This window comes from Bombyx mori, chromosome 23 (genome assembly GCF_030269925.1).
Source record: "Bombyx mori chromosome 23, ASM3026992v2".
In the NCBI taxonomy this organism is placed as follows: Eukaryota; Metazoa; Arthropoda; class Insecta; order Lepidoptera; family Bombycidae; genus Bombyx; species Bombyx mori.
The window spans coordinates 14,672,102-14,697,569 of record NC_085129.1 but is presented as its reverse complement, the minus strand read 5'-3'; the positions used below and the strand labels follow the sequence as shown (position 1 = coordinate 14,697,569).

At 40.3% G+C, this 25,468-nt stretch overlaps 3 protein-coding genes across 4 annotated transcripts in view; 1 reads left to right on the top strand and 2 right to left on the bottom strand.

Moving 5' to 3' along the window:
- Positions 1 to 5,157, top strand: part of LOC101743371 (vang-like protein 1) — a 10,275-nt gene extending 5,118 nt beyond the window's left edge. The window contains exon 5 of the mRNA XM_004930645.5: positions 329 to 5,157. Coding sequence (XP_004930702.1) covers positions 329 to 637 — 309 coding nt within the window. The 3' untranslated portion in view covers positions 638 to 5,157. The remainder of the gene's footprint in view (positions 1 to 328) is intronic.
- LOC101746016 (TLR4 interactor with leucine rich repeats) lies at positions 4,061 to 11,066 on the bottom strand. Its single transcript, XM_004930748.3, has 2 exons — positions 9,661 to 11,066; positions 4,061 to 6,367 (listed from the first exon to the last, which is right to left on the bottom strand). The coding sequence occupies exons 1-2, from the start codon at positions 10,890 to 10,892 to the stop codon at positions 6,085 to 6,087; spliced, it is 1,515 nt and encodes a 504-aa protein (XP_004930805.1). The 5' UTR covers positions 10,893 to 11,066; the 3' UTR covers positions 4,061 to 6,084.
- LOC101743087 (integrator complex subunit 7) lies at positions 11,067 to 25,468 on the bottom strand. 2 transcript variants are annotated; one of them, XM_012694389.4, is made up of 17 exons: positions 25,250 to 25,468; positions 24,762 to 25,176; positions 24,310 to 24,422; positions 24,035 to 24,168; positions 23,596 to 23,784; positions 23,310 to 23,467; positions 22,257 to 22,380; positions 21,591 to 21,802; positions 20,832 to 21,020; positions 19,669 to 19,799; positions 17,699 to 17,940; positions 17,004 to 17,152; positions 16,236 to 16,434; positions 14,240 to 14,454; positions 13,144 to 13,222; positions 11,728 to 11,922; positions 11,067 to 11,202 (listed from the first exon to the last, which is right to left on the bottom strand). In XM_012694389.4, the coding sequence occupies exons 1-17, from the start codon at positions 25,335 to 25,337 to the stop codon at positions 11,143 to 11,145; spliced, it is 2,892 nt and encodes a 963-aa protein (XP_012549843.2). In that variant the 5' UTR covers positions 25,338 to 25,468; the 3' UTR covers positions 11,067 to 11,142. The 2 variants fall into 2 exon arrangements, 1 of the variants encoding a protein (XP_012549843.2); XR_001139995.4 differs by lacking the exons at positions 11,067 to 11,202; positions 14,240 to 14,454 and having other exon boundaries at positions 11,782 to 11,922; positions 25,250 to 25,467.

Below are 25,468 nucleotides of genomic sequence, written 5' to 3'. Positions count from 1 at the left end.
TAAGCATATTTAGTGTTTTAATATTCAGATTAATGTTTCTTAAATGCATTGCCTTAAATTCCTTAAATACCCACATTGAGAGAACTTTGAAGTCTTGATATTGAAACGGGCAGGATAACACTAACTCATGCCAAATGAGAGTAATTTTATTTGCATTATATCACCGCGCGCGGTCTTTGAAATTACATGTCATTGGTACATAATTATTTAAATTAAATCGGTAACAGCTTCCGAATAGCACCACAGCATGTTAATGTTAAGTTTTTCTAACAAGCTTTCTAATAATTTTCAGTGTTTTAATGTTAATCAACAAGTTTCAAATCCACAGGTCTTAGCCCATCTAGCTCGCTGCTTATCCCAGGATGCGTCACCTCGTGCTTTCCTCGAGCCATTCCTAGTGGAAGGCCCGGTTCTGGCTGCCGACCACGAGACTCGTCCTTTGCAGCGCTGGTCGCTCATCTCCGACGAGCTGTTAGCGCGACCTATTGCCCACAACATCGACTTCCAACTCCGTCAAGGTGACGTTTCATTAATATGTTCTATAAAACAGCTACCTAAATTCAGCTTGTCTGAGGAAGTCGTTGACCCGAAGAGCAACAGGTTCGTGCTCAGGCTCAATTCGGAGACGTCAGTTTGACAGGAGGAGTACGACGCTAGAGACGGGCTGAGGCTGGTATGACGCTCGATGTCTTGGCCTTTCAGGCACATGACATGCTCTGAGTGATTGTCAATGTCATTTTGACATTAGTTAAATGCAGCTGAAATTATACCTACATTTATTTCATTACGTCAAATTAGGAGAGTAGAGATAACGAGAATTGTGTTTTATGATGGACACATTAAAAAGTGTCCAATCGTAAGCAACAAATTAGCATTTCAAAACCCACCAAAGGCGCCACCGGTGTTGCGAGTGGTGTGTGATTTGAATGTTGCTGTCATAAACGGAGTGAAGCGCGTTAAGCTGAAAATATTTTGGTATAATAAATTTTGACGTTACTTAGAAATCACACCAAACGCTACGGTGGCGCCACCCTAGTTGGTCGTTATTCGACGAACACTTTTTAATACACAGAGACTGTGTTATTTACTTCTGCTTTCCACACGTTAAATACATAAAAGTATCTAGTATTCATAATTCTGTATTAGTTACAAAAGTATTTCATTAAAAAGACTGTCCAGACATTCCTTCTTTAGTAGCGATTTTATGAGCTCTCTACAAGTTTTTCTATACAACTTGACAAGTTAAGTGCCTGATGTTGCTTCGACTTAGGTTAGACGAGTGGCAGCTATTAGAATAATTTAGGTATTAGTAGTTAATTTGTTGAAAGCCCACTAGTAAGATTTAAACAGTAGTAGAATTAAACATATACCTTTATGAAGGTATATTCTTATATGAAGCAAATGGTTAATTTAGTAAAGTTGATTCTGTACAAAATGTTACCACCTCCCACTTCAGCAAAACGATTTCAAATCTAAAGTCCGAAATTCATTAGGTCTCCTAAAATTGAAAATTTCAAATTGTCATCGATTTTGATGTTTAATAGGTTAATGATTTATTTTGTACATTAATTTTTTTATTTGAAATCATGCTTTAAATTATCATATTTAAACCATACACTTATAATTGTAATTTTTTTGCAAAAGATGGACCCAAACTTATTTTTTGGGTGTTGGAAATTGTTTTATCATTTGAAAGATACGATATGCCGATAATACCGGCAGCTCTGATTTACTAAGTTTTTTTTTAAACCCCAGTGTTCACTTTTTTAGTGATGGCAACTTTGAATTATGCCTTTTATTTTTGCATAAATGAACAGATCGTTTTTCGCTTTAATTAAATTGAAGTGTATTTAGGTAAATTATTTAACTATATTTTATGTGCAATTTTTATTATTATTTATTTTTGTGAATCTCAGCAGAGTAATTTGTGAAGTTATGAGATTATTTTGGTTTTTGTTTGGTTGAAAATTGTGCAAAGAAAAAAAAATGGTTTCCTATTTCAATCATTTCAAATTATTTCGCTCTCAAATAAACATGATTGAAATTAATTAGTTTCATATTTTATTGAATATTTTATGGATGAAATATTTTGAGCCTAGTTTGTACCGTAGTCCGCACTACAGCTGACTGAAATGGGAACTTGTTCATTAAGTTTGCTTTGCTTAACTTGTTAATTAATAAAACATTTTCAAAGTTACAAACACATTCACGTATTAATTTGTAATCACAGGCTGTAGTGTGTAATTCGAACATCTGAAATAAGAAATTGAATGTGCAGAGATCAAATCGTAAATGTGTTTTAACGATGGATTATGTTCATATAAAGTATACCTGATTTCCATGTATTTAACAAATAAGGGAATTGTAATGAAATAAAAAAAAGACTACATTGCATTTATGATAAATAATTGTCCGTTAAGTGTCATATAATTTTAGATTTATTAAATATCTTAGAGTAGACAACTTTAGGTAATATCAAGTATTTTATTTTAATTAGTATGTATGTTTTCTATTGAATACATATCTAAGTTAGCTAAACTTTACAGCAATAGTCGGAATGAAGCGACTTTTTATGCTGCGATCTGGATCGAAGGCTCATTTAGGGGACTTTATTGCCTGAAATTTATCATACTCAAGTAATGAATTTTTAAGTGGGTAACACTGAATTATTTTTGTTGCCAGAAATTTAGGTTGCTAAGGGAAGGTTTAAGGATTGTATCGGTTCTGTGCTTCTGCATCGTTATGCATCGTCGTCCATGACATGTGTCAACCATGACACCTGTCAAGACTGCATTTTATCTGTAGCTTTTAATACGTTAGATTACTTACGATAAAAAGTATAGACGCGGCGTCAATTCGATGAAAAATATTTTGCCTGTGGAAAATAAAGTTTATTCCATCTTTATCATAAAATAGCCATCGAATTGAATATCTCATAACATCTCTCAAACTTGTTCGCGAGAATGACACTAACGATGTTATTAGGGATTAAAATTATAAAATTTTTGATGTGTTTAGGAAAAACAGTTTTATGAAGAGATATGTATTATGTACGTCGCAATTATGACCAAAGACTGCTTGAGTTATTATTATATTATGATATTATTAACATATCTTAAGGTTCCGGCATTTTATAAGATAGGTATTTGATAGTTTATATTCAGCTTTAGTAATTAGCTAGGTAAGTTTTCACATTGATAGAGAAAATGAGATTATGTGAAAATGTTCAAATTTTTTTGTTATGTAAGATTACTGAGTAGATAGAATTTTTGAATGTTTTAAAAGGTTTAATTTCGCATTTATTATTATTTAATTAGACTTCGTTTGAGAAGTATGCGATAGTGGATTTAGATATTAAAACATAGTTGTTTTCAACAAACCGTAGATTTTTAATTTGGGTCATATTGCATTTATTTTGATCTTAATGGATTTGAATTAGATAAGAAAAGAATTATTTTTCGATTAGAAGAATACAACAAAAGTTTTTTTTGACTTAAACCTCACCAGTATGTTAAATAATACGTCATTACGTACTGATTTGATTTTAATTTTGAAAAACATTATTAGATCAATGGACTTAACTATCAATGGATATAAGTAGAAAATTATTAGTTTATAAATGTGTGACTAGTAAAAAAATGATAAAATCTTTGTATAGTTTTTTTTATTGAAAACTGATAATTGTGGAAATACCCTTAGTACGGTAAATTTGAAGCCAGGGCCGTAATTTAGTCTTCGAATTGGTCGAGTAATTAAAGGTTTTATTCACGTTTGTATATGAGAGTACACGTATATATCTAATGGTAACAGTCACGAAAGATTTTAGCCCATTGCTCTGTAGTTAATTAAGTTATGAGCTAAAGTACCTTAGAAACTTTAATGAGAAAGTTCATAGATAATTTTGAATATTTTTCATAGAGTGCGTCCCTGGCTATCGAGCTACGTTGTTCGGTGTTTTTTATCAACGCTTGTGCCTGCTTCTAGTTTTAAGGGAAATTCTACAAATATTTTATAAACAATTAACATGAATTTTAATTGTTTGGAAAATAAAATTCAAAAATAAATATTGCAGTATATTAATTAATACTCGAAATGACATTAATGTACCAATGAATGTAATGTATAAAACAATTATATGTTTTCGCTTTAATGTTGAGTCACTTAATCTGCGTACTTAGTGCGAGTTTTGAACGTTCTCGATAGCGTAAAAGTTAACTCTAATTTGTATGGAGTTGGGACAGCGCCCCTAGCGGAAAACGTAGGAAGACGAAACTTTACGCTGTCGAGAACGTTAAAAAACTCGCAATAAGCACACTGAAGATTGAAAAATCAGCTCATAATCTTTTCAGAATAAATCTAGATTACTTAAGCATAATAATATAATAATATAGTCGAAATTTATTTGTAACCTTTGAAGCCTTCACACACACTTAAGATATGCGTCTTGTATTAAATCATTGTTATAATAGAAACATCACAGTAGTGTGCATGATAAATAATCTAAAAGTCTTGTGTGGCAAGAATCATTATATTTGGACGTGGATTATATCAACCGTGTCCTTCTCTAAGACTGTTCGCTTCGTTAAATATAGAAGTGGTAGATTATTATTTAGAGACGACAGTATCGTCATAAGTTTTAATTAAGTAGTCATATTGGGTAATAAAATAACATGTTGTTACAATCTCAATACAATTTTTATCTATGTAGCCACGTATCTATGTATGTATATTACAATTTTATTAATATTTTTATGAGAATTTAAAGGTAACTTAAACATTTGTTTAATACAATAGCGGTGATTATAGACAATTTTGGTTAAGGAACATTTAAATATATTCAATACGTCTGAAATTATAGTGATTTAGAAACACGAGATATGAGGAAAAGAAAATTGTTCTAGGGACATTTTTTATGTTTATTGAAGAAGAAAAATAAATGTTATCAATAAAAAACAGCGAATTGGACTATAGTAAAGCTTGTCGTCTGATGTTATAATACACATTGGCTGCCCTGTAGTGATGTGACAAGAGAGGCCAGTTGCTGAATGTTTTGGTCCCCAGCGGACCTACACAAAAACGCAGCCACTAGTAACTAAATAATGCACAATTTCGTAATGAATATTTGTATTTTTTAAATAATATACAATTTGAAGTGAATTTTTCTTTGTTTTATTTTTATTTTATAGGTTTTGAAATACTAAAGAACCTTAATAATATTAATAAAACTTAAATAATATTTAATAATACATAAAACTTTAATAATATTTTAATCAACAGACTTAATTATCCACACAATGTACTATGTAGTTTGAAGTAAAAAAATTCTTGAAGTCTTCAAGTTGAAGAATCTATTAATATAAAAATGTTGTGGGGAGAAACTCTCAGTTGATATCTTTTTTGCATTGGCATTATTATTTTAATATTGAATTACTCCGAAAAAAAAACAATTACTATATCAAATGGTCAATATTTATTTACAGTAAAGATGATCGTATTGAATACGTGATTTTTTTTAAAGTATAAATGGGTGGACGAGCTTACGATCCATCATGTGTTAAGTGGTTAACGGAGTCCATTGAAAAAAACAGCCTAAACGCCGCCACCTACATTTAGGCATGAGTTCTAATTCTCAGTTTTATAGTACAACGGCTACCCCACCTTTCAAACCGAAATGCATTACTGCTTTACGGCAGAAATAGGCAGGGTGGTGGTACCTACCCGTGCGGACTCACAAGACGTCCTACCGCCAGTATTAGCGATTTATAAAATTTTCATAGTGGAATTCATTCGTTAACATTTGTTAAGTACGTACATATTTCATTATAAAAATTGGCGACTGTGCCGGATTCGAAAATCGGCACAGTCGCATCAATCGACACGAGTGCATAGGACGTGCCATCTATAAGATCACGACGACTTAAAGATGGATGCAAATTGAAAAAAATCTCATCCGAATCTTATCTTAAATAATCATAATTTATCAACTAAATCACAACGAATTTAATTTATCATAATCACAGATGAATATCATCATACGCTTAAATAATGTTTCGTAATCACAAAAGTAGAATCAATTTAGATAAATTAGCGACTACCGAAGTCGTGCATGGGAATGGTTCCTATCGGCATAGTTCCCGGCAGAATACTGTACGTAGCTGTAGAAACATGGATCTGCCTTATGGCATTCCCTCTGCTTTGTGACCTCGGCAAGTATATGAATATCCAAAGCGCTATAATAGCCAATATGACGCAGAATGTGACCACGGCTACGACGCCGCCAACACGGCCTTTTCCTATTTTACACGAAAAGTATTTGGCGTCAAGTTCCAATGCCCTTGCGTTGTGTAGAGACTTCGGTGTGAAACATCTGAAAACGCGAAAATAGCACGCTTTTAGCATTGAAAGAAGCAGATTTTAAATAAGAGGTCACATGATTTTTTTATTGTCCTTGTAAGCCAGACGAGCATACCGCCACCCACCGCTGGTGAGTGGTTACCATCGCCCATGGACGTCAGCAATGCCAGGGGCAGAGCTAAACCGCTGCCACCGTAATTAATCACAAATGTACTAGTCTTGCCATAAATACTGAGACAAAGGAAAAAAAAATTCTATTGCAAATAACATTTTATTACTTTTACAGTGTGTTAGTTTAATACATAAATATAAAACAATTTAAAGTATAAAAAGCTTATTCGAAGTGGTCTCCATTGGCTGCAATACAGTCCTTTAAACGTTGAGGCCGATTATCAATAGAAGCACGCACTCTTTCCATGGGAAAATTTTTCACTGCCAATCGTAGGGATTGTTTTAGGAACTCCAAATTATCATGGCGTTTAGAGCAAGCCGTACTCTCTAAAACTGACCATAAATCATAATCTAGCGGATTAAGATCGGGACTAGAGGACGGCCAGTCTTTAGCTCTGATGAGGTCCGAAACGTTCGTTTCCAACCAAGACTGCGTAGACCGAGCTTTATGACCTGGCGCCAAGTCATGCTGGAAGGACCATTCTTGATTATTGAACATGGTGTTGTTAAGGGGCTTCACTACCTTCTCAACTTGTGCTGATGTTTTTTTCCTTGATGATACCTTTTTCACAAAAGTATGGCTCAGTCACTCCTCCATAGCTAATACCCCACCAAACCATCACTAAAGTCGGATAGTGCCCACGTTGCACTATGTCGACTAATTGGGAAGCTTCCTTAGAGCTTTGAGCATAAATACGGTCATATTGTTTGTTAAAATGTTGCTCAATTCTAAAAAATTTCTCATCTGTAAACAAAATTTTTCTATGACCTCCCTTTGCGTACCGCTTCAGTAGTTGTTTCGATTTTACCACCCTATTCTCTTTTAAATTATCAGTTAAGAAATGACCAGTACTTCTCTTATAAGCTGCAAGTCCTAAGTCATCTTTTAAAATACGCGACATGGTTCTAGGTGCTATCTTCATCTCCCGAGATAATAAATCTTTTGTTTTCGGACAGGATTTCTTCGAATTCTTTCCCTTACTGCTTTGGCCACCTTTTTCGTACGAACACTACGTGGACGGCCAGATCTTTTTCTGTCACAAACAGAGAAGGTCATTGCACCTATTATGGCGTATGGAGAGTTTTAAAAATTGCATTTGGCTTCATACCTACACTGTGTCACCCCCGATTACTCTCTTTAGACAACCCATACCCTGGGCCAGGAAGGTCAAGTACCTGGGCGTTACCCTGGATGCATCGATGACATTCCGCCCGCATATAAAATCAGTCCGTGACCGTGCCGCGTTTATTCTTGGTAGACTCTACCCCATGATCTGTAAGCGGAGTAAAATGTCCCTTCGGAACAAGGTGACACTTTACAAAACTTGCAGAAGGCCCGTCATGACTCACGCGAGTGTGGTGTTCGCTCACGCGGCCCGCACACACATAGACACCCTCCAATCTCTACAATCCCGCTTTTGCAGGTTAGCCGTCGGAGCTCCGTGGTTCGTGAGGAACGTTAACCTACACGACGACCTGGGCCTCGAATCTATCCAGAAATACATGAAGTCAGCGTCGGAACGGTACTTCGATAAGGCTATGCGTCATGATAATCGCCTTATCGTTGCCGCCGCTGACTACTCCCCGAATCCTGATCACGCAGGTCCGATCCGGTAGTAGATTCATTCGCGAAGCAGCTACTCTTGAGCCGTTAGGTCTCCTTCGGAGGCGCTCGGGTAGCTGTTAGCAAATACCACCCCTCCTGGCTGAACCTTTGCTCGCCCACCTGTCCTGGTGAAACTGGAAAGGCCTCCGGGCCACCAGTAATCCTTCAATCATAAAAAAAAACCTACATTGTGTAATGCAATCACAGCGATTTGGTTCTCTTTATCACCCCACTCCATTTTAATATCGCAAAATATTGTACAATGTATTGGCGCCAAAATGCGAAAACTCAATGAGCAACCATATAAAAATGACAGATTCCAAATTCAAATGTAATATTTTGTTTATTTTTAGTTGTAACAGTATTTATGGCCAGACTAAGTATATAGCTTCAAAAATCTGTTCCATCCATGAAAATAATTGTTTAATTCCAACAGATCACACGTACAACGGAACAATTTTATCAATAATCTATTTAATACATGATTATTGATGACGAGTGACTTGAAGGACTTCAGAAATTAATAATCAGTATATTTACGTTGTGTGAATCAGCGATGTATTGATAAGGACGGCTGATAACGACTCAGGGGCCATTGCAAAGATGTACTATATATTATTATGTTTATTAAATACAAAGAGTTGGAATAGTATTATGTCGCCATCTATACATATAAATAAATTTGGAATGTCTATTTGTAATATTGAAATAACCGCTTTTTACTACATGCATATGAATTTAAATACGGTACATACACCAAAATAGCATTTTTTATAATTTTTGTCTGTCTGTCTGTTTGTTCCGGCTAATCTCTGAAATAACTCAACCGATTTTGATGGGACTTCTATTGGCAGGTAGCTGATGTAATAAGGAGTAATTTAGGCTACTTACATCTTAGAAAAAATCTGAAATTATATTCAAATAAAATAATGTTTTGTTAAATTCCACGCGGACGAAGTGGGCGGGCACAGCTAGTCTATAATATATTTGAGTGTAAACATGAAGTCTCAATGGAGACGGGGGCGTGTCGTGATCCCGCGTATACTTCTATACTAGTATTTCTCTATAAACCGCGGAAGGTAGACTTTCTTTGCTTTATTTTTCTAACTCTGCAGTTTTTTTTTGTGTTGTGGGTGCATACGGCTTTTTTGTATCGTCCCATTAATATTTGTATGCCCCAAACATTATAGCTTGAAGGACGAGAATGCCGATATGCAAACAATTAATCTTCGATGCCATGTCTCAATGTTATTTGGGTCATTCAGATTGTAATTTCTATGGACTCTGACGCAATATAATTTAATTTAACGCAAACTTCATGGTGTTTCCCGAGCGCTATGACATGTCCTTCTTCAAACGGGGCTTGTGGGGAGTACTTAACGGTAGGCAGCAGCTTGGCTCTGCCTCCGGTATTGCTGGCGACCATGGGCGACGGTAACCACTCACCATCATGTGGGCTCGTAAGCCTGCAAGGGCAATAAAAAAAAACTGTTCCCTGACATCCTCCTTGTTCTGTGTGCCCAACTCACCTCACATGGTCTCTGTATTCTTCAGGTATTTGCAATTGTTTGATCCAATATAATTTACAGTCACACGACCAAGCGTTTCCTTGTAAGTCTAGCTTTATGAGTCTTCCAAATGGCTCCATCAATCTCTTGTCCAGTGTGGTTAATCTCGACCCTCGCACGGACAACTCTTCCAAATTGAAATAGTCGGCATCTTCTAGGACTTCTTTGCCGAAAGCAAACGCATCGAATTTCGTCAGATTCATGTTCCGTTCCAGCTCTAAAGACGTCAAAGAATGTAATGGTTCGAACATGTAGCCGGATATTTCGGTAATTTTCAAATTATTGAGTTTGAGTACTTTCAATCCGGCTAGATCTGCGAAGTCTTCACTGGATATAATTTCAATGGGGTTATCTGAGATATCTAAGTACTCTAAAGTGAATGGAAATTCGAAAACGTCAGTTATATTGTTGTTTGATATAACGAGTTTTCTAATATCGTAGGCGTCGACAAAGAAGTTGTCTGGCACTCGATTTAACTTCACGCCGCGAATGCTGAGCGACCTGATCTTCGCGGTCAAACCCAAGCCGCTTCTGTCGAACAAATTCACTCGTCGTAGCTCCTCGCCTATGTCGTTGTTGTCTAAAACGATTTCCTTCAAATTCGTCAATCGATGAAAAGTCAATTTATCAAGAGACGTAAATTTGTTGTTGGCCAAATTTAAATATTCTAGATTCTTTAGTTTATCGAAAACGTGTCCGTCGATTTTGCTAATTGAATTGTCGCTTAAGTCCAACTTCTTCAACGAAGGTAACGCCAAGGAACAGTTTAGATTGACAATATGATTGCGATTCAGATACAGCTCGACCATAGTTGATGAATCGAATATAATTGATGAATCTATCGATGTTATATTATTGTATGACAAATCTAATGAATATATCGTTTTGGGTAACGTTAAATTGACCTTGGCGTCCACGTTTCTGTGGGAGCAGTCGACTGTTTCGCCCATGTAGTCTTGATCTGCGTGTTTATAGTTACAGAAGCACGTGCCATCGCAGAGGGAATTGGCGGATGAGACGTATAGTAAAATGAAAATCGGTAACATTTCGTGGCGGCGACGGCCGGGCGCGCACTGTGGCGTGCGGGGCGCCGCGCACTCACCGCCGCCGTTATCGGCAATGCGTCGCAATTTTTGGTCATTCCACTGCGATAGTGTAATCAGTGTCAGGTCTGGATCCAGAGCGCTGCTCATTGTTGTCGCCGCTCTAGATCGAGGCTTCGTTTTTATCAATGTTTTATTGAAGTGAAACTTCTAATGCGACTTAATTAAAAGTTTAACGCTCCTGGGGAGGAGAAATAGAGGATAGGAATGGCACTCTGTGCTCTTGCGATGTCCATTGACAAATCAATTAAATAAAACCATACAACGCTTTAATCGCCTTTATTAATATTAACTTTCCTTATCGCGACATTGTTAAAAGAACATTAGCAAAATCTCAGGATCAAAACCTTCCTCTGCTGTTGTGCGAATTGGACACCTTCGGACTCGGATCGTCGTGAGCCTGGAAACAGTTCGATTTAATTAGTCTACGTACATTTTTATTACCCTTGTAGGCGAGCGTACGGCCCACCTAATGGAGAGTGATTACCGTCGCCAATGGACTTCAGCAATGCCAGGGGCAGAACCAAGCAGCTGCCTACCGTTATACTAAGTCTCAGTTCTACAGTACAACGGCTGCCCCACTCTTCAAACTGGAACGCATTTTGCTACTGTAAAAAATAGCCACTAGAATATCTCCAGTTTTTTTTTTATTGCTTAGATGGGCCGACGAGCTCACAGCCCACCTGGTGTTAAGTGGTTACTGGAGCCCATAGACATCTATAACGTAAATGCGCCACCCACCTTAAGATATAAGTTCTAAGGTCTCAGTATACCACACTTGTGTTATACATTCTCAGGCGGATCCTTAGGTCGTCTTTTACAATATCCTTGAGAACAGACGGAGCTTTCTCCCTCAAATAAACACTATATTAAAAACAGCAACTTTTCTGAAGTCTCGTTCAGTTCCTACGCGTCATTCATTTACCTTGATGACAATCGAAGTCCTGGGGCCGGTGTTCCACAGCTGGCCGCGCTCGTCCACGAAGGCCGACTCCACGGCCACCGTGTACAGTCCCGGGTTGGGCACGCTGACCAGCTGCTGGGCGGAGAAGAAGTCCCGGACGGGCGCGACCGTCTGCACTGCGGTCAGCACCGGCGGCACGTTGGTCAGCTCCACCGTCTGCGGACGACGGGGACTGTGAGGGGACGGGGGCGAGGCGCCGGAGACGTGAGCTCGAAGTCTCAACTGCTTCGCGGTAGAAATGGGCAGTACGGTAGTACTGTTACCTAATATGCCTCTCAATAATAATGCAGACTAAGACATTCCTGAATGCATCGTCATTATATAAAGACGATTTATTGTTAAAACGCCGCAGAACAGAATTAGCTCGAGTAGCGGAAACACACATCGTTTGTACTATTTCTTTTATAAAATAAATTGAATGTCAGTCACAGTTTCCTTTTGTTTTTAAAGAGCTCCTGGATCCATCTCGTAACAGTACCTCTTCATGGAGGCACAAAGCGTGTCCCAGTAAACTGAACCGTAATACATACACTTCCTTAGGAATTACTACTATTAGACTACAGACGTCCATTGCTGGACAGAGGCTTCCCCCAAACCTCGCCACGACTGGTTATGCACTGCTTGCTTCCAGCGGATCTCCGCGAACCTCAATAGCTCCTTTGTCCATCTTGTGGGAGGCCTACCCACGCATTTTTTTTTCATACCTAAGCTGATGGTTTTGAGAAACCATATCACCGTCACCGGGCTAGTAGGTGAGCTCACGGGGCTCAAACCTGACGTTTTTGCTAACACGAACCCTAGCAAGAGCCGTGCTTCGCAGAATCTACCACCGGATCGGAAACGCGACCCACTGAGAAGATCCGGCGAGAAACTCAGTGGGCTGTCTGTGGATTAATTTACTTGCCGAGCCCTTCGTCGCAACCGACAGGTTCGGCGAGAACGATGACCGGATCCACGCTACGCTTAGTATTTGTGGAGTACGAGAAAGCCTTTGATTCGATTAAGACCTGGGCCGCGTTGCAGTCTCTCCAACGGTGCCAAATTGATTACCAGTATATCGAAGTGTTGAAGTGTTTGTATGAATACGCTACTATGTCAGTCCGATTACAGGACGGGGCATTGGAACCCATCCTTCTGCAGCGGAGAGGCAGAGAGATGTTGTTTTTCCGAAACCATTTACCACCGCATTGGAGAATGCTTTCAAAGTTCTGGACTGGAACGGGCTAGGCATCAACATACAACTCCCCTTCGGGTTGTCGACGATATTGTAATTATGGCTGAAACCTTAGGTGATCTACAATGCTCGAAGACCTCAGTAGAGCCTCTATCCGAGTGGACCTTAGGAATTAATTCGTGGTATAACAATGTAATCAGTACCTTCTCGTTGGTCCTCGGATGCTGGGTGGCGGTCACCGTGATTTGGACGCCTTTAACTTGTCGCTGCTGCTGACGTTTGCTGTGAGATACATATCGACGGGTAAACAGCTATTTGGTTTAAGCGATATTCTTGAAACTTTCCAGGAGAAACATGCAGTTTAAATTTAAAAAAAAACACGACATAAAAACTTTTTCAGCTATTTGAATGGAGTAAACTTTTAGATGTGTGGACGAGCTCACAGCCCCTGGTGTTAAGTAGTTATTGAAGCCCATAGACAACCACATCGTAAATGCGCCACCCACCTTGAGATATAAGTTCTAAGGTCTCAATATAGTTACAACGGCGGCCCCACCCTTCAAACCGAAACGCATTACTGTTTCGCGGCAGAAATAGGCAAGGTGGACCACCACCGACCGTGCGGACTCACAAGAGGTCCTACCACCAATAAAGTCGTCTTCCTACAGGCGCAATAAAGAAAAAAAAAAAAAAAAAAAGCAAACACGTTCAGTAATTTCGGGGGTGTCGGCAAACAAACAAACAGACAGATAAATAACTACGCTGCAAGCTTCCGCGCCGGTTCCTAGCACTGTCTGCGGTTTTTGTTAGACGTTGATATACCTAATTTAAACCGTTTTACTGTTTAATCTCGCATTTTTGTTAACATTGAATTATTTGTTAATGTCACTACATTACTGTGAGTGTTTTAAACGCGTGAACGAACATGTGACATATCGTCGTTGTCAAACCAAAATCTGCTATGTGAACTTTTAGAGATTTTTACTTTTTGAACTTTTCGTATAGTTCACGGCCCTATCTACCGTATAAAAAAACTGTTATATGTCTATAGCTTTAATATTTATCTATAGCTTTTAATTGATATAGTTCTTAAAAATTCACCTTCATATAAAATTGTATACGAAAATGTTTTTACTCGTTAATACAAAACAGAGTTTTGGCACATAGCAGATTTTGGTTTGACAGTGACGATTTGATAAACGCGGGAACAAGTCGTACAGGGAGTTACATTTATGTGTAAGTTTCCGTTCTACATCCCCCCCCTTGTGTTTATGTAGTTATGTAGATGCGCGGACTCACGCGAGCGGGCGCGCGGGCAGTATGACGCCCTCCAGCTTGAGCGCCAGGCGGTGGGACAGCGGCAGCGCGGCGGCGTGGTCCGCGGGCGCGGGCCGCCACGCCGGCGACACGGACACGCGGCACACGGCGCCCGTGCCGCGCCCCGACCACGCACCCCGGGACCACACCGCGCCCGCGCCCGCCGCCCGCACTGCGCACACCACCGCCTCCGCGTGCTGCACACTCGCCTCGGTCAGTGATCATTACGGATCCTCCCGATCCACTAACGGTGCTTTTAGGTACCTTAAGCACCGGTCACCGTCCTCGTCGAAGCCGTCGCTTGTGACGAAGAGCTCGACGAGTAAATTAACCCACAGACACAGCCCCCTGAGTTTCTCGCCGAATCTTCTCAGTGGATCGCGTTTCCGATCCGGTGGTAGATTTCGCGAAGCACTGCTCTTTCTAGGGCGAGTGTTAGCAACACTCCGGTTTGAGCCCCGTGAGCTCATCTACACGTCAAGGAGAAGCTGAAATAGCCTCTCAAGGCTATTAGAATAGGTAGGAAAGAAAACAAGGTGAGTGACACGACAGAGCCCAGGGGTATGTCCCGATTTGGTGATTACAATTGAAGACATGAGTGGATGAAGGGGTTAAGTACCATTTTTAAGATTTTTAAGTTTTTACATTGAACGAAGGTATTATGTGCCGATAAACCATATTAGACCTTAATATCCGGGTTTAAGGCTATTTTTAGAAATTGCATGTGATGAAGGAGTTATGTACGAAGAAAAAGTACAAGTAACAAAAGTTTTTTGCCCGTTTACTAAAAATTAATAAATTGTATCATATCCCCTTCATCCACTCATGTCTACAATTATAACCGTGCCTACAAGTCTGCCAGTACCCTCTGTCTTCACCTTCGACTTGTGGCCGTGCTCACGGGGCTCGCCCTGAAATAGGTTGTCAACACTGCCCCTAGCAAGCGCAGTGCCTTACTATATCTTTTTTTATGATTGAAGTACTACTGGTGGCCCGGAGGCCTTTCCAGTTTCACCAGGACAGGTGGGTGAGCATAGGCTCAGCCAGGAGGGGTAGGAATTGCTAACAGCTGCCCGAGCACCTCCGAAGGAGACCTAACAACTCAAGAACAACTGTTTCGCGAATGAATCTACTACCGGATCGGAATCGCGACTCGCTTAAAAGATCCGGCGAGAAGTTCAGCGGACTGATGTATGAATTAAGTTGCACGTCGAACTCTTGTCTTTGTCGAGTTCGACGAGTACGGTTACAGGAGTCCTTAAGTTAGCCTTTAGCGTTAGAGCTGAAGGCGTCTAATGCAAAGGTTATTGGATCTGATGGATCCGTAAGGACGTGATTGTATCTACCACCATATGCGTGTACGGGTATAAGCTAATCCTTTCTTCGAACATAGCCGCTTCGTAGCAGAAATAGGCAGGGTCTGTTCTCAACCCGTGCGTGCAATACTTTCGACTACCAGTAATTGCCCGTTGCTCCCTCCCACTACACTCCTTAGAGGACACAGGCGGAGCCAATCTAAGCTGACACCTCTTTTTTTATTGCTTAAATGGGTGAGATAGGACATCTACAACGTAAATGCCGCCCACCCACCTCGAGACATGAGTTCTAAGTTCTCCGTTTTTACAGTACAACGGCTGTTTCACTGTTCAAGCGGAAACGCATTACTGCTTCACGGCAGAAATAGGCAGGGCGGTGGTACCTACCCGTGCGGACTCACAAGACGTCCTCACACCAGTAAATTCCTTAATTTAATTTTTGTATGTGTAATTGTATTCAGTGACTCAAAGATATACAAATATACATTTAAATAAATTGATATTATATTCAACGCCCACACAAAAAAGCAGGTAAACGTATTCGTGACATGAACGCTCGCTAGAGGTGGAGATTGAACCCAAGTCTGCTCCAACAGTGGCAGACGATACAATACCCCCAATGTTGGGGCCACCTAGGAGTGTCCGAAAGAGTAAGTGCCTACCCTGTGTGTGATCCCGGGTGTGGTCATGGGGAATTCGGCAAGCTTGCTCGCTATGGCCGCGATGGCCTTGCTGGGAGACAGCGCCACGGCCTCGTCTAGGCTGGTGGCCCGCGGCTCCGGCAGCGTGAGCTCGCGCTCCGGCTGGCTGCTGGCGATGGAGTCCAGCAGCTGCGACAGCTGCGTGTACGTGTGCTGCGAGCTGGTGCGCCGGCTCAGGGTCTTATTGTGCAGTACGAGAACGCGTAACGGCAGACAGTAATAGGACACTCCGCGGAATTAAAGACGATTAAAAATATTCATTAACGCGTGAATAATACGGTGTACTTTCTCGTGACGCTTGTGGCAACAGTGTCTTAACGTAATTTTGTATTTTGACCATCTCAGTAACTTTTATTGATTTTCCGATCCGCCCATCTCAATTTATTATTATTATTAATATGGTATACATTTTTTACCAACATTATACTTCTTAGTTAAACCAAGGTTTACCAGAGTTCAGGAATGGAACCCCTCATCCATTAACCAGAAAAAACAGATATAAATGAGAGAGATAGAGAGAGAGGAAGACACCCGCGATGTGTCTAGTCAGCGTTTATCCAATTGTGACTAAGGAAACGGAGACTGTTAATGTCTTCTAAACTATTTTCAGATTGATCCTAAATTCCGTTACTGTGTTAATAAGTTACTCATACGATAGTCATATACGAGCGTGTACGCTATGTTTGAGAATGTGTGTGTGTACTCGTGTGTATATATGGCAAAGGATACATTTGCAAGTGTCTGAGCGTGGAGTCGTCGGCGTGAAAGGCGGTGCGTGCCATGTCGGCGTAGCGCCGCGCCACCGCACCCAGCGCCCGCGCCGCGCCCCGCAGCGCGCCCGCACTCGCGCCCGCCGCCAGCGCGGGGTCGCGCCCCGCCTGACATTATTGAGATATGAGGTCAAAGTTCCAATTGTTAATTATGTATAGTTTTGTATGTTTGACAGTGTCAGGTATTCGATGTTTTTTTTTTTATTGCCCTTGTTGGCAGATGAGCACACGGCCCACCTGATGGTGAGTGGTTACCGTCGCCCATGGACTTCAGCAATGCCAGAGGCAGAGCCAAGCCCACCGCTTAATACTCTCCACAAGCCTCGTTTGAAGAAGGACATGTCATAGCGGTCGGGAAACACCGTGGAGGGGAGCTTAATCTATAGTCGGATGGTGCGTGGCAAAAAGACCCCATGGAAACGCACTGTGGATGACCGCAGTGGCTCCAGGTAGTATGGATGAACTCTACTCCGGTGGCGGGCGGTGCGATGGTAAAAACATGTTAAAATATTCATCGACTATTTCTTGTGGAAATCATTCGTAAATACACGTCAGGTATATACTTAGCTGAGGAACATATACAAACAGCACTAGCTATAAGGCTCCGCCTGCGGCATGAAAGAGGCGGGAGCTGATAGTGTCACAGCAGGTCACCTGGGCTATGGTTTGCGCGATGGCTGGCGGCGGCTGCGAGCAAAGAGCACGCGCCGCGGCGGCCGCGCGGGCCAGGGCCAGCAATGCCGCCGCCCGCGCCCGCAGCCACGCGGCCGGCAGCGGCGCGCAGCACGCACACCCCGCGCACCCCGCTGCGCACCACGCGCCCCCCGCACCTCCCGCGCCGCCCCACCCGCCCGCCACCTCCCACCCCGCCGCCGCCTCCTCCAGCCCCGAGATACCTGTGCACGACAACCCAAACAACGCCTAAAGTCATGAGGTCGTAATCTCGATTGTACTGTACTATCCAAGAGAGACAGTTTCGAGACAGACGGTGTTTACTGCCGGATCAGGAGTCACTGTACCTATTCGTGTTGGCTCGCAGCGTGCCCGAGCACGTACCACGGGGCAGGCGGACGTGTGAACACGCGGCTACTTTTGAATAACATATGAAATGCTTGCGGAGTCTACAGTCTACGGATACTCTACAGAAACCTACATACCGTCTAAAAAAGGAGAGGCCAATATATCTTATTAGACACTTACATACCATCTTTAAAACCTCTATATTATTATATTTCTTTACATCCCTGAGAAACGCGTCTCAAGTATCGTTGTTTTTTAAATTTAATGGACAGTTGACAATTCTAGAGATGTCGAGAACATTCCTCACAAATCGAGTATTTTCGATGTGTGTTTCCGCTATCTGACAATAGATGGCGTTGTACTTCTCGAACGTTCTGGATGTTTGTACATCCTTTAATATTCGTTTCGGCTGTACGGCGATAGATGACGTTACTCAGTACATCTTGTTTAACGATACAGTTAAAAATCTGAATGGATAGACACACATGTAATATATATACATACATATACAACATGTAACATAATTAACGCACACCCTGAAAGTAATTTGTTCAGAATCGGAATCTGGATCGATTTTGATTGTTTTTTATGTACCAATTTTTTTTTCTAAAATTTAGTTAAAACTAAGTAAATTACAGTCACCCTACACAGCTAGCTAAACAGTTCATAGAAACGAAAATGGAACGTAAGTCAGGGTATTAAGACTTTTTAAAATGAAATATCTAATTAGTAAAAAAAAATATTATTTAATTAAAGAAATCTGATACTTATTTCAAGGCTAATAGTCTATTACAAAATAAAATACCTACGCACACAATACCAACCGCCGGCACACAGCAACACTACAATACATAAAAGAAAACCACGTAATACAAAAATAATTACTATCCCTTTCTTTCGTCGGCATAATATTCTTACAATAAACGGCAGGCTAATCCCGATGTTCGCGGCGACGCGGTTGCGTCGGCGGTGATCAAAGAAAAATCTAAACAACGAAGTCAACAAAATATTTTTGACAAGTCAGTCACGCCGCGTCCACCTTATCGATAAGAGGTCAAGTGATAGTGCAAATAAAATATCTCCCGTATTTCGCTATGTCTTTTCGGTCAGTGACCTCCTAGATCAGCTGATTTGACACCTCTCGACTTTTTTTTGTGGGGGCGAATTAAATCGCTAGTTTATAACACAAAGACAATAAGTGCCGAAGAACTAAAGAATAAGATAATAACCGCCTTTGATAAAGTGAAAAGTGACATTGCAGTATTATCTAAAATAAAACAACAAATACGAAAACGGTCATTAAAGTGCATTGAGCAAGGGGCGCGGCGAGTAGGTGTCTGTGTGTGCGTGCGCAGCGGAGTGTGAATCGGTGACCATTTTATTTCCACGAAATGGGAATAACTAATTTCACAAATAATCAATGTTAACGCACATATAAATAATATTTGGTGTATGCATAGCGTTTATACTATTAAAGTCTAATTGGGGTGTTTGAGGGTGTGCGTTAAATATGTTACATGTTGTATATGAATTTCACGTAGACTCCTTGCTAATTTAGTCCGCTAGTTGTCTGCGTGTACGGATAATATACATAAGCTCGTTACCGTCGATGGCGAGCTTGGCGTCGGCGGCGGCGGCCCGGTGCAGCGCCGCCAGCCAGCGCTGAGCCGCCTCGCTGGGGGCCTGCGCCGCCAGCCGGACCAGCAGCTCCGCGGCCAGGTGGTGATGCCCGTACCTTCGGAACAAACATCTTGAGCGTGTCATCCCATGAGGTTGCGGGAGGAGTTAAAGTAATTTAAGGCAGTCTTTCTCGATTGTTATGCGATAGAAACACGCAAGATAGTGATATCACAAGGCCTTTTTTATGATTGAAAGATTACTGGTAGCCCAGAGGCCTTTCCAGTTTCACCAGGACATGTGGGCGAGCAAAGGCTCAGCCAGGAGGAGTGGGATTTGCTAACAGCTGTCCGAGCGCCTCCGAAGGAGACCTAACAACTCAAGAGCAATTCACAAGACCTCTGGCTCGATACGTATTTCCGATTCACCTATGTGCTTCGTGCGTGTTTTTGAACTTCTCGTTTGCCGCTAGGGGCACTGTTCAACTCAATACAAATTTGAGTTAATTTTTACGCTATCGAGAACCTTAAAAAACTCGCACTAAGCAATATGTGCTGCACACTATAAGCACACTTGATTCGTGCTGTTTGCTCGAACCAAAATCAACCTTATGCAGATAACATAAATTCAAATTTGTTTTAGTTAAATAGTACCAATAACGCCTTTGCCATGCTTAGCTATAAAAGGTGTCCTCAAAATTACGCTTGATTTAAATTTGCCGTCTTCTGTGAGGTTAATTGTTGGGAATTACAAAAAAATATAAAAAAAAATACGGTTGACAGGGTAGGATTACAAAATATTTTATGCGCCATTTTGTAATCCTACACTGTCAGGCACTGTTGACAGAGCAACGCGTTGTTGAATATTTTTTTAAATAATGAAATCTATCATTCGTAGTGAAACAAAAGCGACGAATTTTTAATTTGATGTCGCGAACAAGCCATTTTATAATCTTTATTTTGTAACAGTTTTTTTTTAAGTATGGCACAAGAATATTATATACGTTTTTACTGTTTGTTTTACAATATGCTAACCGACATTGACTTGTAAAAAAAATAACTGATCTAATTATACGTGATGAAAATGTAAGGACGACTGTTAAGTTATTCTGTTTCAAGGTCTACATCAACAGACCATATTATGCTCTCACCTCAAGGCGGCCCTGGCGACTCTGTATCGCACCCAACCGTCAGCCACTTGGACCGCGTCCAAGATCTTCGTGCACCAGTCGTTGCTGATGGTAAAGGTCAACGCTTTCCCGGCCCGTTCTTGGAAAAGCACCGTGCAGAGAAGCACCAGAGCGTTACCTTCGTCTGACGGATTTGCTATCGCATTTTCTCTGTAAAGAATAACGCGTATTTGTCAACACAGCGACAGCCGTTCGAAGCTCCGTGACAAAATACCGTCAGATTTTAATCGCCAATTGCAACCAGATTATCAATGCGTAGTTCATTGTTGAATCAAAAATGGTCACATTATATTTACACGTGTTTGTAGCGTAGTTTTGTTTTTCCTTTCGTCGTTAAAATACTCTGAATAAATGCATCGAATTGAGACTTAGAGTTGGACGTCATCACACACCGAATTGAGTACTGAATTTTCAGCAGCAATGTAAACAACTCAATATCATTACGTATTTATTGATAATGTAGTGACGTATTAAACAGATTTGAACAAACAGAAAGATTTCTTTCTCTCAGTGCCGTCTAAACTAGAACTGAATCGGTCATTTTTAACAGATGATACAAAAAAAAATATATATTTTAGAAATGTAGATCTTTTACTTTTTATTTTTACTTAATCTACATTTGTGAATTGTACTTGTTTAATTAATTTCACGAATTAACCCTATTTTAAAAGTCACTACTAATTTAAGGGTTTGATTTGAAATTTAAAGTATTTTGTTTACCTCTGCATGGCTTCCAACGCTTGATGCAGTGCGGGCAACGCTGGTGCCACCGACATGGGACAGTAGGTTCCACCACCTAACGCGCCCAGGGCTTCCAGGATCGAGGCCTCCCTCGGGCCAGGGTTGGCCCAGCTACTGGTAGCCAGTTGTCCAGCAAGCACCGATGCCGTCCGTGGAGCGTAAACTGTGGGTTCTGCAGTGCTCAGCTGGACCTGGCAATGGGTTACCGTTCAAGTTTTATCTTGACCTCGTGACTATTATGTCTCAATCAACTTAACCAATCCACGTTTGTGTTCAGGTTGTTTTTAATATATCGTGTGGATGAAGTTAAAACAGACAATTATGATTGTAATCTGACCACTGATCACTCAAGGGTAGGTTGTGAATTTTTTAATGAGGATTAAAAAAAAATTATGTATTAACAGAAAAAAAAACTTTGTCTTTGCTTTTTTTTATAACTTCTTTCAATCTTTTAACATTAATGTGTGTTAGAAGAAATTTCAATTTTTCGAGGGTATTTTTAAAAAAAATTTACAGCTGATTCAATATTCTTCTCAATCATGTCACTCTTGACAGAATGATCGTGATCGTGATGTAGAGTTGAAGGGTGCGTATTTAATCAGAGATATAATTGTCGAACACCTTTCTTTCTCATTTATGACTTACCAAACACCTAAGCGCAACCCTGAGTGACTTTATATTCTGCCCATTATCAGCCCCTGCCGCTATCACCAGGGACTCCAGAGCCAGCATCAGATCTGAACCTTCCACCGGAAGACATTCTTCATAGCTACAAGACATTAAAAAATGCTGAATGCTGACAGACAGCCTGACATGGTGTATGTTGCAGTCAATATTTGTTTTTGATGTTACAAAAGTCCATGTGAAATACAAAAGCTTGTGCAAAGATATATTTTATTATGAAAGTTACTAGAGTAAGATAAATTGCTCCATCACCCGTTAGCATTTTTTTTTTTTATAGAATGGTAATATGTAAATGTTGCCTGATAACAAAAAGGGCCTTTAAAAACTAGTGCTTTATTTGTTCACGCATTGAATTAAAATACTTATAGCTTCTTTAAGTGCAACCAAATTTTCAATTACAAGTGTATTTATAATGTTTTTTTATGGGACAGTTAAAAGTATCAGATGACATTTATGTTTGCTATCCTTGTTCAGTCATGTGATCCACAAAAATAGTATGTGTATATGAGTTTTCCTTTTGGCTTTAGAGAATAGGTACTGAAAGGTATATTTTGTTGTTAAATTTCGGGCACTAGCAATAATTTTTATATCACAGATCACAAAATGTTTTTCTAATATGTATATTGAAATTGAGATTTCAAGGTAATAGTAGTTCAAGGTATATTAGTGATATTTAACTTTGTACGATAATAGGTTCCATACAGCCATATCTCAACAAAGTAAACAGATTTGTTTATTTATGCCCTCGTTTAGTAACCAAGAGCCTAAGAGATGACCTGGAAGATGCTAGTCATTATACATTTTAACAGGTGGCAGGATGTCTTGTAAGTCCATATGGGTAGGTACCACCACCCTGCCTATTTCTGCCGTGAAGCAGTAATGCGTTTCGGTTTGAATGCATCAAACTCATGTCTCAAGGTGGGTGGCGGCATTTACGTTGTAGATTTCTCTATAGACGTGGGCCGTGAGCTCGTTCACCGATTTAAAGCAATAAAAAAAATTATGAATAGTCACCAATGAACAACGATCCTGGTGAGGACATCCGCAGCGGTTGCGGCTTGCTTCAAGTCAGCACTGAGAGCGGCTTCACTGCAGTACTGCCTCAGGGCACTGTACTCGCCGCGCTGAGGACACCCTGCCGTGGCGCACACTGCTGGGCACTGCACCAGAATCTAGAAGGATAAATTGTCATGTAATCTCCTTGAATAAAAACATGCATTTTACCAATTATAATTAATACTTTTAAGTGAGTCCTTTTTTCAATTAAATAAAGCACAGTGAGATATCTTATTGTTATTACCTGCATTACTCGAAGGCACAGCATAGTGTGGTCAGTGTCTCGACTATCGCTAGCGGCTCTGACCAGGTTCTGTATACAGTGTGCGGGCCAGAGAGCTGCATTCTCAGCCAACTTCTTGAGGCCAAGCAGTGCGGAACGACGTACGGCTGATCGGGCGTCATTCATGGCTATATTTAGCAGTAGTTCAACCTATAACATTAAAAGCACTGAAGTTTTTAATAGACCTAGTAATGTTATAGTGAAGTAATAAGCTTGATTGTAGTCCGAACACTATGAATGCATCTTTCTTCTTATGAGCTTTAAAATGACTCCTTAAGCAGTGATTTGATACTGCACTAAACATTGCTAAGCCTATAAGTTATGGTAACCACGTCTGATCAGGGCTTCACTTTGTGCTTCTGCAGTGACTTTTTATAATCATATAATGAATCATTCTTACCTGATCAGGAACATGAACCACTGTATCTGAAGCTATATGTGTGAGTGCAGTGATTGAAGCTCGCACCGAACTTGACGAAGGAAACTTGTCTAACAATGATCTCAATAATTTCAAAACTCCTTGTGCTCTGATTGCTAGAAAACAAAAAAAAAAGGTTAAGTGTAATTCTAAATTACTTATTAGGTGGTTGGTTTATCAACTTTATTTTTATACATGTTTAAGAATAAAGAAATTAATTTGAATAAAGGTAGGTAACTAGTAAAATTCCTGATTACCTCCACCATGAACGGTCCTCAGGGCTCTGACAAGTTTTGCTCGTCTCTCAGCAGCAGTGCCCTCACTTTCCACCATATCTGATAGCTTATTGCACATGGCTACTGCGAATGAACTAAAACACATCACAATATGAGAAAATACAAGTACAAAATATGCATTTAAAAGTTTGAGAGACAATTAAATAAGCAGTTTATACTTCTGGTAATTAGTAATACTTAGTTATGGTTTGGATTTTTTTTTTTTTATTGCCTTTGTAGGCAGACGGGCATACGGCCCACCTGATGGTGAGCGGTTACCGTCGCCCATGGACTTCAGCAATGCCAGGGGCTGAGCCAAACCGCTGCCTACCATTGCATTGGATGCATTGGATACTTTTTATTAAGTACCTATTTGGTTAACAGATTAAATTTTTGCCTCAATGACAGTTTTTGCAGCTTATGACGGCACTTACTTGGAGTGGGCAGCAAATCTAGTAGTAGCATATATAGCAGCATCAACTTCAACATTGTCATGGCTATCCAAGCCCCTTCGGATTGCGTGATGTACATTCTGGCGCTCTGGGATAATACCTGCTACTGCACCAAGCGTTCTCAGAGCGAGAGCCCTAGCCACCGGATCGTTTGAGTGTAGAACACTAAAGATCCTCCTTAAGAACTCGTCTACGTTCAGAATCTTATCTAGGTGCTTTTCGCTTTGTTGACAGACTCTCAAAACCCAGAGTCTCAAAAAATTGTTACCCATACGAAAAACGTCAGACAATTTAAGAAAAGATGAATTAATTAATATAGGGAAAGGATATTTTTCGAAAAGACGAGGGAACCGGACGATGGCTTCACATTGCTCTCCTACTTTGCACGACCGTAGGCCTGGAGAAAAAAACATTTTTTATTTTGTTTTTTAAATAAAAGTTTTCTAGGTATTAGTAGAGGTTATATTTACCTTTATCGAGCTCGGTCAATGCTGAATTTGCATCTTGTTCAGGCTCCGCCGAATTGTCGTTGAATGTATTCATTTTAACACCAATCATTATCCGTTTAGGTTATTTAATAAGAATAATTTTAATTTATTTTGTTTTGATTGTTTATGTAAACACCCAACGTCGTGTATCATAGAGTCGTGTATTATCTACCTAAGGTGTATACCTAATCTATGGACCTA